This window comes from Pan paniscus, chromosome 11, assembly GCF_029289425.2.
Source record: "Pan paniscus chromosome 11, NHGRI_mPanPan1-v2.0_pri, whole genome shotgun sequence".
In the NCBI taxonomy this organism is placed as follows: Eukaryota; Metazoa; Chordata; class Mammalia; order Primates; family Hominidae; genus Pan; species Pan paniscus.
Window position 1 is genome coordinate 118,704,857 of NC_073260.2, and position 15,223 is coordinate 118,720,079.

Here is a 15,223-nt window from a genome sequence, read left to right on the forward strand (position 1 = left end):
AGGAGCAGCTCTGTTTGTATATATCCAAACAGTAGGATCCAACAATCCTCTGCCTACTTATCCTCTCCCCACTATTGTTGGATCCTATTGTTTGGATATGTTGTTTGGATAATATTGGTTCTGTTCCCTGAAACAGAAGAAATATTATCCAAACAATATATCCTGTTCGATCTAGAAATCACAGAGGTAACTAGTAATAGTTCTACAAACAATATAGTCCCAAAACCAATGGAAACTGGTGTAAGAGAGGCTCATCTGCAATTTACCCCCCAAAATGGAAGTGTAATATGTGTAATAGCACACCTAAGTGTTTAAAATCTGCTTTTATTCATTTATATTCTACCGTACAACAATCACATAATGATAAAAGTGTTCACAATTATTTGATTAAAAAATTATTATTAAAAGTAACACACTTACTGCCAAAAACTTGGAAAATGCAAAAAGAATGAGGAAGAAAATTTAAATTACTATTAATGTCAGAACCCAGATATAAACCCTGCTAACTTTTAGCTGTATTTTCTTCTGAACTCATTTTATATTTTTTATTTATTTATTTATTTATTTATATTATCATTTTTTTTTTTTTTTGAGACAGAGCCTCAGTCTGTTGCCCGGGCTGGAGTACAGTGGCACGATCTCGGCTCACTGCAACCTCCTCCTCCCAGGTTCCAGCGATTCTCATGCCTCAGCCTCCCGAGTAGCTGGGATTACAGGCGTGCACCACCACGCCCAGCTAATTTTTGTATTTTAGTAGAGACCAGGTTTTACTGTGTTGGTCAGGCTGGTCTCAAACTCCTGATCTCAGGTGATCCGCTTGCCTCGGCCTGCGAAAGTGTTGGGATTACAGGCGTGAGCCACTGCGCCCGGCCTGCATATAAATTTTTTTTATTATTATTATTTTTTGAGACGGAGTCTCGCTCTGTCGCCCAGGCTGGAGCACAGTGGTGCGATCTCGGCTCACTGCAAGCTCCGCCTCCCGGGCTCACGCCATTCTCCTGCCTCAGCCTCCCAAGTAGCTGGGACTACAGGCGCCTGCCACCGCGCTCAGCTAATTTTTTTGTATTGTTAGTAGAGATGGGGTTTCACCGTGTTAATCCAGGATGGTCTCGATCTCCTGACCTCGTGATCCGCCCGCCTTGGCCTCCCAAAGTGCTGGGATTACAGGCGTGAGCCACTGCGTCCAGCCTACATATAAAGTTTAAAGTATGATTGGGCATAATTTTTTATATATACATATGTATATGTATAAATTTTTCATTTACTTTTATATAAAGGAACATTTTCCTATGTCCTGATGATCATTTTTAATGATTGTGTAATTTTTAATCTAGCAATTGTACCATAATTTACTACCCCATTTCTAAATGTTTGGCCAATTGTGTTGCAAAAAACATCTTCATAAATACAGGATTTTTCCTTCAGTAATTTTTTTTCCCATGAAACAACTCTCCAAAGAAATATTATTGAGTCACAAGTTAGGATCTCATGTTATATCTGAAGCAGCCTGTTATCTTGCAGAAAAGGTGTTAGTTCATTTATTTTAATATCATGCCACCACACTGGAACTCACCATCCACACACATTAGGCACCAATAGTTGCAAAGAACTCTGCAAGACACCTCCTAACTAAAGTTCAGAATGGAGCCTCAGGGAATACAGGGGTTAATGCTGAAATACAAGCCTCCTGTCCAGTGATCAGCCTCTTCTTCTCCAGGCCTGCCTACATCCTGGTAAGGAAGGTGCCAGAATTCTTGCGGATCTGGAAAAGCTGGCTTCTTCCACCTGCCCCAAACATCTCTACCACCCCCTGAGGAAAGCCTGTCATTTTGACAGCTTTGTTCCCTTCACTTGAGGCTTTTAGAAGGGTCAAATACCCGCTCGCCCCCCTCCCCACGGGGGAGGGGTTAAATAGCCTGGGAAGGATAGCTCAGCAAAAGTGCTATTAATTACTTCTACTCTAGTATAAATGAGCTTTCAGTTCTTCCTTGACAGTGGGTTTTGCAGGGTGAGTTGGGGTACTGGAATCTCATCTGGGAGGATGGGTTCTTAGTGAGGAGTCTTGCCTGCTTAATGATGTTTCTCCAGGTTGGCCCTTTCCCTTACTGAGTAAACAGTGGCTTGCACTGATAGGGAGACTAGAGGAACAGAACACTCCTCACCCAGAGATCCTATTTCCTTTTGAAAATGGCCTCAAGCAACAAGTCTATGAGGAAAATGTTCAACTTCATTGATCAATGAAATGTAAATTAAAACCACATTCAGCTACCAATTTCCAACAGGCAAATTGACATGCTACTTCATGACTAGTGAAAATGTGCAATTCTGGAGGGCAGTTTGGCAATATCTATCATAAGCTTTTTAAAAATGGGCATAGACAACAGAAATGTATTTTACAAGGATGTCCAGTATGGTGATGTTTGTAGAAGTAAAAAATTGGAAATGCTCTAAATACCTAATAAAAGATTTCAAATAAAGTACAGTAGATCTATACTACTGAACTATTATTCAGTCACTAAAATGATATAGGTAAATATTTATTGACACCAGAAAATGCCCATACTGTATTATTATGTGAAAGAAGCCAGTTATAAAATAGAATGATCCCATTTTTGTTAATTATAATAATAAAAGATACACATATGTCTGCTAAGTTTTGATGATGAATACATATAGCTTCTGTAATAGGAAATTGTCTTTTAAAATTATTTTTTGAAGGCTCCAAGAAGCTCCACCCAGCTTCCCAAGGGCAGGCAAGCTTTTGACCTTCCCTCTGATCCTTACATAATATATCAACAGTAACACTTGTTGATATGTAACTGCACCCAGACAGGGAAGGAGGACCTGTGCCAGCCCCAAACAAGGTCATCTGGGGACTCTGCCCTCTCCCCAGCTGGACACAACCTCATTATTGTCACCACTGGGTAGGGCAGGCTTTGCCCTCTGGTTCTTATCATTTTCATTTTCTTACCTCAGTAAAACAACAGTAGCCTTGATGCAAGGAGTAATGGGAAACTGTCTTTCCTATGGTTTAGACATAAGAATGTTGTGGTGATGGAAAGGGAGTCCTTGGGATATGCCAAATCCCAGGTTCTGGCATCGTCTACTTTAAAGTAGACAATTGGCAACATTGCAGAAACTCCTGCTTTTAAAGTATTACCTTTAAACTCTGTTGCAAAGTGCAAAGGCACTGAAGCTGCCCATCATTGGAAATGTAACATTTCTAACATTACATGTCTAATGAGGCCTTTAAACTGGCAGTACTAGCCTAAGATAGCAGGGTCTTTGTCCTTTCCCTATGAAGACAGGGTTTCTTGCTGCCGTAACTATTGGATACTAGGGGTATTTCCATTGCCCCAGGAGCTGGGTTTCCAAACTCAAAGCAAAAATGGGCTCAAAAGAAACTTTCTCTGAATTTTTGCACTACCACAAACAGATGTTTTAGTTTCTTCCTCTTGCACATAAATCTCTGTCTGCTCCATTAACACTGCCTCCTTTAAGAGAGACCATTGGATTCTGGCTTTCTTATTGCATTTTATTGGATTGTCACACAGTCTTGGTTGGGGCTCCTGGGACAAGTCCATTTATAGGACCTGAGAACCAACCCATGGCCCCAACAAGTAGACACTCCTTTGGAAGGAGAACTCACCTTGGTGATCAGTTGTGGGCCTTAAGGATTAAGCCTGTTAATCAAGGATGACCCTTGATGATAATACAAGGGTTTTGGTTTAGGCACCAATGTTATGTATAAAATGAAGAAATGTGATTTTTAGCCTGACACAGTGGCTCATGCCTGTAATCCCAGCATGTTAAGAGGCTTAGGCAAAAGGACAGCCTGAGGCCAGGACTTTAGGACCAGCCTTGGCAACACAGAGACTCCATCTCTACAAAAAATAAAAAGTACAAAAAATTAAAAAATTAGCTGGGCATGGTGGCACACACTTGTAGTCCTAGCTACTTGGGAGGCTGAGGTGAGAGGATCTCTTGAATCCGGGAGTTCGAGGCTGCAATAAGCTATGATTGCACCACTGCACTCCAGTGTGGATGACAGAGTGAGACCCTGTCTCTAAAATAAATAAATAAGTAGGCCAGGCATGGTGGCTCATGTCTGTAATCCCAGCACTTTGAGAGGCTGAGGCAGGAGGATCACCTGAGGCCAGGAGTTCAAGACCAGCCTGGACAACATAGGGGGATCCCATCTCTACAAAAATAATTTAAAAATTAACCAGGCATGGTGGCACACACCTGTGGTCCCAGCTACTTGGGAGGCTGAGATGGGAGGATCACTTGGGCCCAGGAGGTAGAGGCCGCAGTGAGCCATGATTGCGTCACTGCGCTCCAGCTGGGGTGACAGAAGGAGATCCTGTCTCAATAAATAAATACATACATACATACATACTTTTTAAAAAAAAATTATAATGTGATTTTTTTAAAAACTCTAACTTTTAAAGGACTAGTGGTTGGATTGTGTCTAGAGGGACAGCCCCTGATTATCTGACCACTTTTGGTAACAGGAGGGACTACACTCAACTGGCCCCATGAAAAGAGAAGGGCCAGGAGCCATCTCCCCAGGGTGGCCTGGAGAAACAGAGTGAGCAGTCCCCCTCCCCTGATGTTGCTGTTGCACCTGCTGAGATCCTTTGACCTTGGACTATTCTTTTTCTGGGCAGACCAAAAAAAAAAAAAAACCCTTCCTCTCTTCTCTGGGGTCAACACTAGAGCTCTGCCTGCACTGGGAAGAGAGTGTAGCCCTAGGGTCCCTTACTGGCTTAGTACTTTCCATCTCCGTCTCTTGCCAGGTCTCCAGAGGCCCTGTCTTGTGGGTCTAAGTCTCCAGTTAACTGTCCACTTCTTAGTGAGAAAGGAATCTGCTTTTAGTGCCATCTCTAAAAGAAGACAAATAGGTCTTTAATCAAGATTGACATACATGGCTCCTGCTTTCTCCTTGTTAAAGGTGGTACTGAATACCTCAATAAAATAGTAAAAAAAAAAAAAACCCAGCAAGTATGATTTTGAAAACTCAACCCTGTACCTTGAGTAGAAAGAGTGTAGAATATATTTCCTTAAATCTTACTTTTTTTTCACTCAAATTCAGCACAGCTAAGGCCAATGATGACATCCTGGGATAATACTTTGAGTTATTAACTGATTTTTTTTCCCTCTCCAGTACTTTACTTTTTCTTAGCTTTTACACACACACACACACACACACACACACACACACACACACCCACACCCTAAGCCATTGTGGGTTCACTGCCTCTCAGAAATGCGGAAACATTTTGACAGAGAGCATAGCTTCTTACTAGATTCCTGTCTCAGTCCATTTTGTGTGGCTATAACAGAATACCACAGACTGGGAAATTACAATGAACAGAAATGTATGGGCTCATAGTACTGGAGGCTGGAACTCCAATATCAAGGTGCTGGCATCTGGTGAGGGCCTTCTTGCTACATTATCACATGACAGAAGGAGAGAGAGTGAGAGAGGGTGGAAGTGGGGCAGTGAAATGACCCTTTTATAGGGAACCAGCCACCATAATAATCCATTATCATGATTACTGGGAGACTGAGGCAGGAAGATCACTTGAGACCAGGAGTTTGAGACCAGCCTGGGCAACACAGGGAGACTGTCTCTACAATTTTTTTTTAATGAGGCCAGATATGGTTGCTTATGCCTGTAATCCCAGCACTTTGGGATGCTGAGGCAGGAGGATTGCTTGAGGCCAGGAGTTCGAGGCCAGCCTGGGCAACAGAGTGAGACCCCCCCCCATCTCTACAAAAAAAAAAAAAATTGTGGACCGAAGTTGATAAAATTGTCCTTGCAACTTTCATGGCCACTAGAGAGAGAACATGTAGTATGTCACATGTCATTGGTTACGTTATCAGCAAATGGCTCTGAGCTTCATTCATTTACTCATTTATCCATCCATATTTATATTAATGTACAGCTGGCCAGACACTGGAGACATAAAGATGAATGGAACAGAGCTCCTGCCCTCACTGTGCTTGCTGGCAGTAAACTTCATCCCTAAAATACTGACAGTGCATTTATCCCAGTTATAAATATAAATGCTTCCTTCCTTCTTTTTTTTTTTTGGAGACAGGATCTGGCTGCAGACAGTGGCACAATTACAGCTTACTGCAACCTCTATTTCCTGGGCTCAAGTAATCCTCCTGACTCAGCCTCCCAAGTAGCTGGGACTACAGGTATGCACTACCACACCTGGCTAATTAAAACTTTTTTTTTTTTTTGGTAGAGACAAGGTCTCACTATACTGCCCCGGCTGGTCTCAAACTGGGCTCAAGCAATCCTCCAGTCTTAGCCTCTCAAAGTGCTGAAATTATAGACATGAGCCACTGTGCCTGACCAATGCTTTCTTAATAAACTTAAGTTGAGCTTATTTAGCATGTAAGAATTCTTTATTAAGATATTAAAAATTCTGGTACTAAGACCTGTGTAATACAGGGGTGTGGTTTTTTCAAAGTATATCTAAGGCTGTGTTTAAATTTAGTAAATCTAAATACTTAGTAATGATACACTTGAATGTAGCTATGTAGCCTGGCACAGTGCCTGAGGAATAGCAGTCACTCAGTAAATTATAGTACGTTTCTGTAGTAAGCATCAACTATGTGCCAGGCCTTACTTGTAAGGGAATTAACATAATTCCTCATTAAGGTGAGAAACAACTTAAGGCTTTGAAATAGTTATGGGTAAGTTGGGATAGCAAATACCAAGCACATGTGCCTCTATTTTCCTTTTTCTCACCCATGACAGGCATTGTCAACTGATCACAGGTCTTTCTCATTCCCTGAACTTCGCCTCGGAACTTCTCTCCGTAAAAGATGTTGCCCACTTGCCATTTCTAGGCCAGGAGGAAGAGATTGGAACTCTGGAGAGTCTTTCTTGTTTTGTCTCAGGGTAAGGCTGCATGATTTTCAGATTAGTTATTAAATTCCTCAGAGCCTGTGTTTACTTATCTGAAACTATGGATCATAACTTTACCTAATTATCCTATATGGTTCTTGTAAGGTTTAAATGTTATGAGGGGTGGGGAAGTGCTTTGAAAGGTTAAAAGAACAAGTCACTCCCAAGAGAGTAGCAAGAGCTCCCATAATTCACAGAAATGAAAGTGTCTTTGCCAAGGAGAGTATTCCATTAAGTCCTGTTTAGAACAGAGAAGATCCTGTTTCAGAAGGACTTCCTGCTAAATAATTAGGAAAAGGAAAAGAAAAGAGGAAGCAAATGGAAAAGGAACACAGAGAGAGGACATGACTTGGAGTCAGAGGCATTAGAGTCAAGTCTAAATTCACCTCTTGCTAGCCATGATGTTTGGAATAGGTTACTAAGCTACCATGCATTACATGGAGCAAACAATAGTCACCTCTCAAGGTTCTTGGAAGTATGAAATGAGTTCATGTCTGCGAGAGGGACTAGGGCAGAGCCAGGCATATAGGGACTTGGTGAACTCCCAGCCTCAGTGAGGGGAAGGAACCACTGCTTGAAGCCTGCCTGGTCCCACACAGTATAGAGAATTAGGTTATGCTATGTTCCCATCCATCCATCATCCATCCATCCTTCCAGCTTCTATGGAGCATGACTACTTGACGTTGAACTGGGAGAGTGTGTGCATTGTTGTTGAACATTTCTCTGATCTCAGAACCACCATGAAGGAAAAGGGGGCCATGCATGATGTGATTTGAGCAGTACCCCAGGATCCCACTTGCCCCACAATTTTACCTTAAGCTTTTGAGTCTCTCTTTGGAGAACTTCTCTTTACCACTCTGACTCTTGTGCTCCGGAGGAGGAGATGGGCCTCCCTGGGCAATTAAGGGCAGCTATAGGCTAGCAGAATGCATGCCACTGAGTGGAGGTATGCAGGACACTGTGTGCAGCACAGAGGCTGGGGAGGGATGATAGGAACCCCTGTCTTTGAGAAAGTTATTACAGTGAGCCAGGAGCTCTGGAATATTTTGTCTGGCTCTTGTTTGCATGCCCAAGTCTTGCTTGTCCTTGTAGGGTCTGTTCAACATGGTCTTACCCTCCTGTGAGCTCATGCAGTGCTTTAACCTGTCCCTCTCTTTGGAACTTCTCAGCACTGGGACTAGTAATATAATCATATTTTTGCAAATACTTGCCTTCATCTCTCATCATTTTTACTTCCCCAATCTGGGTTCCAGGCACTGACTCAGAGCCCTTCAAACCATACTCTTTCTTGCCTCCAGAAAGCTCTTGCTGACTATTCTGTGGCCATGCTCACTGCCCTACTTGTTCCCCGGATGAGTGAATGCTCCTATGAGAGTGCTAACCCTCCTTCAATGAGGTCTTTCAACCACTTCCCTTTCTTCTGCTCTGGTCTGTAAGTTATGCCAGGACAAAGATTTGTCTTGGGACCTGCCATATCCTGGGCACCTAAAAAAGAGTCTGGAATATAGGAGGTGCTCAAATATGTGTCAGTTGACTATCAGCTCTTCTTTCTGGACTGTGAGCCCTTAGAGAATGGGGTCGACATCTTCTAATATTTTTAAGCCTCTACTAGACACCTCACAGAACATAGCTTATTGCTAGGTGCTTAGTAAACGCTTGATGAACAAAAGAATGAGTGAATGAATGTCTTATAAAATAGGCAGATCCCTAGGGATCCCAGTCAAGGCTACAGATAACGTGGGATGATATGCTGAATATTTTCTAGATCCCCTGCAGATCCACTGTCCACCCTTGCTTACCCTGTTTGGTACTCAGGAAGTTGACCTTTATAAGATGGTATTGACAGGTTATTTTGACCTCTGGTTGGGTTCAGTCAATGGGATGTACCAATAGATTATAAGTAGGGAGAAGAGTGAAGTCTAGGTATAGTAGATGCTCATCATTTGCAGATTCTATATTTGCAAATTTGTCTACTCACTAAAATCTATTTGTAATACCCAAATCAATTTTCATGGCACTTTTGTGGTCATTGAGACACACGCAGAGTTGTAAAAATTTTGAGTCGCTGGATGTGCACGTGCCCAGCCGAGGCAAACAAAGTGACACAGACTCTGCCTTCTTATTTCAGCTCTCATATTGAAAAAAATTTCGGCCACGCACAGTGGCTCATGCCTGTAATCCCAGCACTTTGGGAGGCCAAGGCAGGAGGATCCCTTGAGCTCAGGGGTTCGAGACCAGCCTGGGCAACACAGCAAAACCCCATCTCTACAAAAAATACAAAAATTAGCCAGGCATGATTGCACAGGTCTGTAGTCCCGGCTACTTGGGAGTCTGAGGTGGGAGGATGGCTTGAGCCCAGGGAAATCAAGGCTGCAATGAGCTATAATTGTGCCACTGCACTCCAGCTTGGGTGACAGAGTAAGACCCTGTCTCCAAATGAAAAAAAAGAAAAAAAGTCATGGTCCATTTAATGTCATGTTTTCCACATGGTTTTCATTGATGATTTCAATGTTTAAAATGGCCCCCAAGACTGGTCATAAAGTTACTGAAGTGTCCTTAAGCCCAAGAAGGCTGTAATGTGCCTTGCAAAGAAAATTCCATGTATAAGTTTTGTTCAGGCATGAGTTACAGTGCTGTTGGGTGTGAGTTCAAAATTAGTGAATCAACAATATATATTAAATAAAGTGTCCCCAAATCGGAAACACACATAAAACAAGGTTATGTATTGATTGGTGAAAATGTGACCAGAGACTCGCCAGACCTAACCCTGTATTTCCTTTAGGAGCAATGGTTCAGTATTTGCTAATTCAGTGTTTGCTGTGACTTTATGGAATGTGACTACTGGCACAGGGCTGAGTTAGTCCCCGCACAGGGCTAAGGGAAGGGGTTGTCTTAAAAGTCTCTCCTTCCCTGAGTAGGAGAGTAACCAGAGTACCAGAGCCAGCAGAGGGTGCCAGAGGTTGGGGCCAAGAAACAAAGTTCTTGGTGCTCCCTCTGGTCGTCTTGGCTGTGCCTTTGGCCACCCCACTCCTCCCAAAGGCAATGGCTTCCAAACTCCTGCACATGGTCATCCTCCGGCCACTCCTCTCGGCCCAGAAGTTTGGCCTCCAGCATCTCTCCAATGGCCATTTCTTGCGGGAGAACACCAAGGCCAACACCGAAGTTACTGACATGGCAAAACAATAAACAGAGAACAGTCTTTCGGTTCCAGACCATGTGATCAGACACCTAATGGTGTCAGAGTTGGAGAACAGGTATGCCCAGCACTGGCTCCCAGATGGTTTTCTGAGGACTTTAGGACAAACCGATGCCTTGATTTGAAGACAAAATATATGAAGTGGATTTAGTGATCTGTTTGAAGATTCCATTCGAAACACTTAAAGATTGTCTCAGCCGACGTTGGATTCACCCTCCTTGCAGCAGGGTATATAACCTGGGCTTCAATCCACCTGGTGTACATGGGATTGATGACATCTCTGGGGAACCATTAGTCCAGCAGGAAGATGATAAATCGAAGCAGTTGCTGCCAGGATAAGACAGTACAAGGTTGTGGCAAAGCCAGTCATTTAATTATGCAAGAGCCCAGGCTTGCTCCACCATTTTTCCGGGATGGAGACTGATAAAATCTGGCCCTAAGTCTACATATTTTTCTTAACAAGATCACACCTATTCAGTCCAAAGAAGAATCAGGAAGATTCTTCACTTGTTCAATTGTTGGTCACTTGTTCAATTGTGTGTGTAGTATTGGGGCTATGTCCAAATTAGAAGCTAGCTGAGATAGCTTGCAGCATCTTTCTAGCTTAAATGGTGAACTCTTAGGAAAACTAATGAGCAGAAAGAGCTCATGAAATGTCCTTTAAAAAGAAGGGCCCCCTGCACATATTTAAGGTATCTCTGCACATGTCTCAATACCTCCACAAGAAAGCAACTCAGGCTGGATTTCAAACAGCATACAGTCTAAGCTCTAGCTGATTTTTGACAGTTGTGTTGTTGCTATAGTATCCTTTTTACAAGTGATGGTGGTGGTCTTTGGTTCTCCTCATCCCCTCAAAGGCTGTTGAATCACAGCACCAGTAAGCCTGAGAATGCTAAGGGCTCTAGCCCAGGCTTTCTCCCAGATTCTCTGGTATGTGCCCTCCTGGTGACAATGAAATTGGCTAATTGCTTTCAGTGGTCTCGAGTGACTATGTCCACAGTTCATCTTTCACAGTAGGAATCACTCCTTTTTTGCTTCATCCATACTCCATAGAGTCTCTCCTTTTCAGACATCCTAGGAGGAAAGGATTTAGCTTCTATTTTTTTTAGACTATATATTTTTGACATCTGTTTTTTCTTAGGCTGTTACATTTAAGTTATTAAATAATACAGATAATTACTGCTTTTATCTCTCTCAAATTTTTCTTTCTAAGAACTGAGAACAAGAAGATTGCTTTGAATCTCTTCATGCACTGGGAACTGAGCTATGAAAGAGGGTGTTATTAAACTGCTGGTCTGAACTCTCATGGACTGATGTTTCCCCTTTCTGTTACTGCGAAAAGATTCAACCCCTAAAAGTTTTTTGGCAACCCCCAAAGTCTTTTGGGAATCCTCAAAAAACATGGGAAATATTAACCTTCATAAATGTTGAAAGATCCTGTCTTATGTATAGAAGTAATAAGACCAGGCTGGGTGTGGTGGCTCACACCTGTAATCCCAGCACTTTGGGAGGCTGAGGAGAGTGGATTACCTGAGGTCAGGAGTTCTAGACCAGCCTGGGCAACATGGCAAAACCCTATATCTACCAAAAATATGAAAGATTAGCCAGGCATGGTGACGCACGCCTGTAGTCCCAGCTACAGGCTGAGGCACAAGAATTACTTAAACCAGGAGGTGAAGGTTATAGTGAGTGGAGATCACACCACTGCACTCCAGCCTGGGTGACACAGTGAGACTGTGACTCAGAGAAAAGTATAAGACCATATGGAACTACTGACTAATAAATAGTTAAGCTTTTTGTTCAAGACAGCAAAATGTATTTTGAAAATTCTGCTACCTCTTGATGCTGACAGTGTTTTTCTCCCGTGAGTGACCCAAGCATATTATAAATAATTGATAAAGGGAATGGAGCTGGTTGGGTGGAGCAAAAGGTTGCACTAGCTATGCCTAGACTGAATAGAAGAGTGTTATGATGATGAGAAAGCAAAATCTTAATTTTTTTTCTATTCCAAAGATTCACTCTGATTCAGCCTGACTAGTACTGACAGTTTATGGAAAATCTCAGCTGTTCTCTTTCTAGCACCTAGATACAGATATGAGCATGGCCCCTTCTCCTCCTCCAGATCCCCAGTAAAACTTCACCCACAGCAGCTTCTTTCTCCCCACTGGAGAAAGAGTGGGGAGCCCAAACCCCTTTCTTTTATCTAATCACCTGGCCACAATTTATCCCCCTTTGTTAAAATGATATATAAGCTCCATGTCTAACTGCTTCTTTGGCTCTTCACTTCTTTTCTGTGAAGCCCCCATTTATGTAAAAATATTAACATCCATAAAATGAATGCCTTTTCCTCTGTTCATCTGTCTTTTGTCAGTTTAAAGCCTGTCTGGAAGACAGAGAGTCTCACCACCCTAGAGCAGTGCTACTCAGGGTGTCTCTGACCAGAAGCAAGGCTACATCTAGAGAGCATGTTAGAATTGCAAATTACTGGGCATTCTAGATCTACTAAATCTGAAATTCTGTGGGCAAAGACCTGGGATCTGTTTTCATAAGCCTTCTGGGTGATTCTAACACATGCTCGAGTTTGAGTACCACTTCCTGGAGAGATGGGCAGGGGGTAGTGGGAGGGTGGGCACGGAGCACTTGTTTAGGACCCTTGCCAGGCTCTCTAACTCCCATCTGCCTGGCTTTCCATGATTTCCTGGTCCTTGTTTCTCCAGGCCAAACCACATTTAGGAACATACACAATCTGGAGTGCAGAATTCTTTGAACTTTATCTAGGTGGCTGTTTCTTAACCAACAGATCATAGTTTCTTACAGGATACGTATGGCTCTTCTGGGAGATCAACACTGAAACCCCAGGGCATCTCTGAGCACAGCAACAGGACAAGAGAGAATTTAAGTGACATGGTGAAGGGGATCAGGTTATACCACCCCAAAGTATGCCACCTTGGCATATGATTATTTTGGGCCGAAAGCAATGGAGAAATAGCAGTTGTAAGAAGAGCTCTCTGCCCTTTCCTTTTCTGCCTAGAAGCAGGACATAAATTTCCCTTTGTGAAGGTGGCATAAATTTCCACCCTTCTCCTGTATCAGAATGAAGAAAGTAACCTATCACTAGAGACAGAAAACTGGCACTGAGATGAGTTGGCATAAAGACACCTTACTAAAGCAACCCTTGCTTTCCATTACTTTCCCTATATACTTCCTACTCACTTTCCTACAATTTTTCACCCCCAGAAGCCCAAACCCGTTTCCTTTGTCCATAAAATAGATGCTTTTTCCCCTGTTAATCTGTCTTTTGCCAGTTTCTCAGGCCCCAGACACTGAACCTAAGAGGGCAGAGGAAAAGGTTTTTGCTGGTTTGTTTGTTTTCTCCCCTGTAGTGAAAAGAACTAACAGGTGAGATGACCCTGCAGTCAGGAAAGGATTTTTATCTCATTTACAAAAACATGTTTCAGTGTGGTGAATTGAATCCTATCAGTTGCTGTTATTAATTTTTCTATATCTTCCCTGATTTCAAAAAGCATGTTTGAGGCAGCTTATTAAAATACATACAAGGTTAAAAAAAATAGATAGCTATCCTTAGGATTTGCAAGGTGTTCACTTAAAACATTCTTTTTTTTTTTTTATGAACATTCTCATAAAACATTCTTAAAATGGTTGGCTTCTTTGCAGATACGGCAGTAACCAAAGATTCCAGTATTTGAGCGCATAAAAAATTCTGCTGCTATGGTGGGGTACAGTGGTTCACACCTGTAATCCCAGCACTTTCAAAGGCTGAGGCAGCTGGATTACTTGAGCCCAGGAGTTCGAGACCAGCCTGGGCAACATGGCAAAAGACCATCTCTACAAAATATACAAAAATTAGCTGGTGGCAATGCCTGTAGTCCCAGCTATGAGGGAGGCTGAGGAGGGAGGTCACCTGAGCGTGGGAAGGTCAAGGCTGCAGTGAGCCTTGATCATGCCATTTCACTCCAGCTAGATGACAGAATGAGACGCTGTCTGGAAAAAAAACAAAAAAAAAAAACAAAAAAAAAACACTCTGCTGCTTACCTGTGCCAGAAATAACAACATCTAAAGTGAAGACTTAAGAAAAACTTAATGACTGCTTGATTACCCTTAAGATTCTGCATTCTTTATAATGTTCTTTGCATTTCAAAAGCAGCCTATTTATTGCAGAAATTTACTTAACCTTTTGCTTTACTTGAGCATGTATGTATGTTGCTTAGACAAAAGTAATGACATAAACGTCTATATAATCTTAGATTTCATTTTTACTTTGAAATGGGAGCTTTTTATTTACAAGGTCATGAAAAACTAAGTGTTTTTATTAAGAAATGAGATTTTTTAATGGCAGAAAAAATGACTTGTTGACTCATTATGAAATCAAAATCTCTCCAAGCTTTTAAAAAACTACTTCAAGCCATTCGTTAAGTAATATTCCTTTGTAAATCATCTTAGATTTAGTATTATAGTGTTTTCTCAATTTTTGTGTGTGTTAAAATCAATTTTGTGGGGTGTATGTGTGTGAAGGGGAAAGGTGGCTCACAGTCACAGTACCTAGTTTTGCAACTTTCAGGCCTTGGTTTTGTAGCTCCAGCTGCCACAGACTTAACAGGTAGACTGATTCTGAGTAAGAACAAAAGGGTTTGACCACAGAAGGAAGTTCCTTTAAGATCCTTGTGAAATGGTTATAATAAGCAGGTTGACTCTTGCCCCTTGGAGAGCACCACCCTGTGTAAGGCTGATATGATCACGAACTCTCCCTCGCCTCCTCCCACTTCTATATATTATCTGTGTGCATGTGTTTCTTCTCTCCATCTTTCTTGCATGCTCTTTTCTTTTTCTCTGTCTGACCCAAGAGAAAGAGAAATGTATTGACGAAAAGTCTTTAAATAGTGTAATTAATTCATTTATAGTATGTCAGAATAAATCAAAAAAGGACATTTCTCTGTAAAAAATAGGTAAACAGAAACAAATGAAAGAAAAGCTATGACAGGAAAATAAGGTATAGCAAATGTATGCCATAAGGTGCTGTATGACTGCTAAAGGTGTGCCTCAGATTTGGCTCTGAGCTTCCTAGTAGATAGAGAAAAGAG

The 15,223-nt window shown here is 42.1% G+C and overlaps 1 protein-coding gene and 1 pseudogene across 1 annotated transcript in view; both read left to right on the plus strand.

The window, feature by feature from the left end:
- Window positions 1–15,223, plus strand: part of LOC117981627 (uncharacterized) — an 85,770-nt gene that overhangs the window by 52,352 nt on the left and 18,195 nt on the right. The window contains exon 7 of the mRNA XM_034967102.2: window positions 6,779–6,922. Within this exon, the coding sequence (XP_034822993.2) occupies window positions 6,779–6,922 (144 nt within the window). The remainder of the gene's footprint in view (window positions 1–6,778; window positions 6,923–15,223) is intronic.
- Window positions 10,085–11,428, plus strand: LOC103786932 (adenylate kinase 4, mitochondrial-like; annotated as a pseudogene).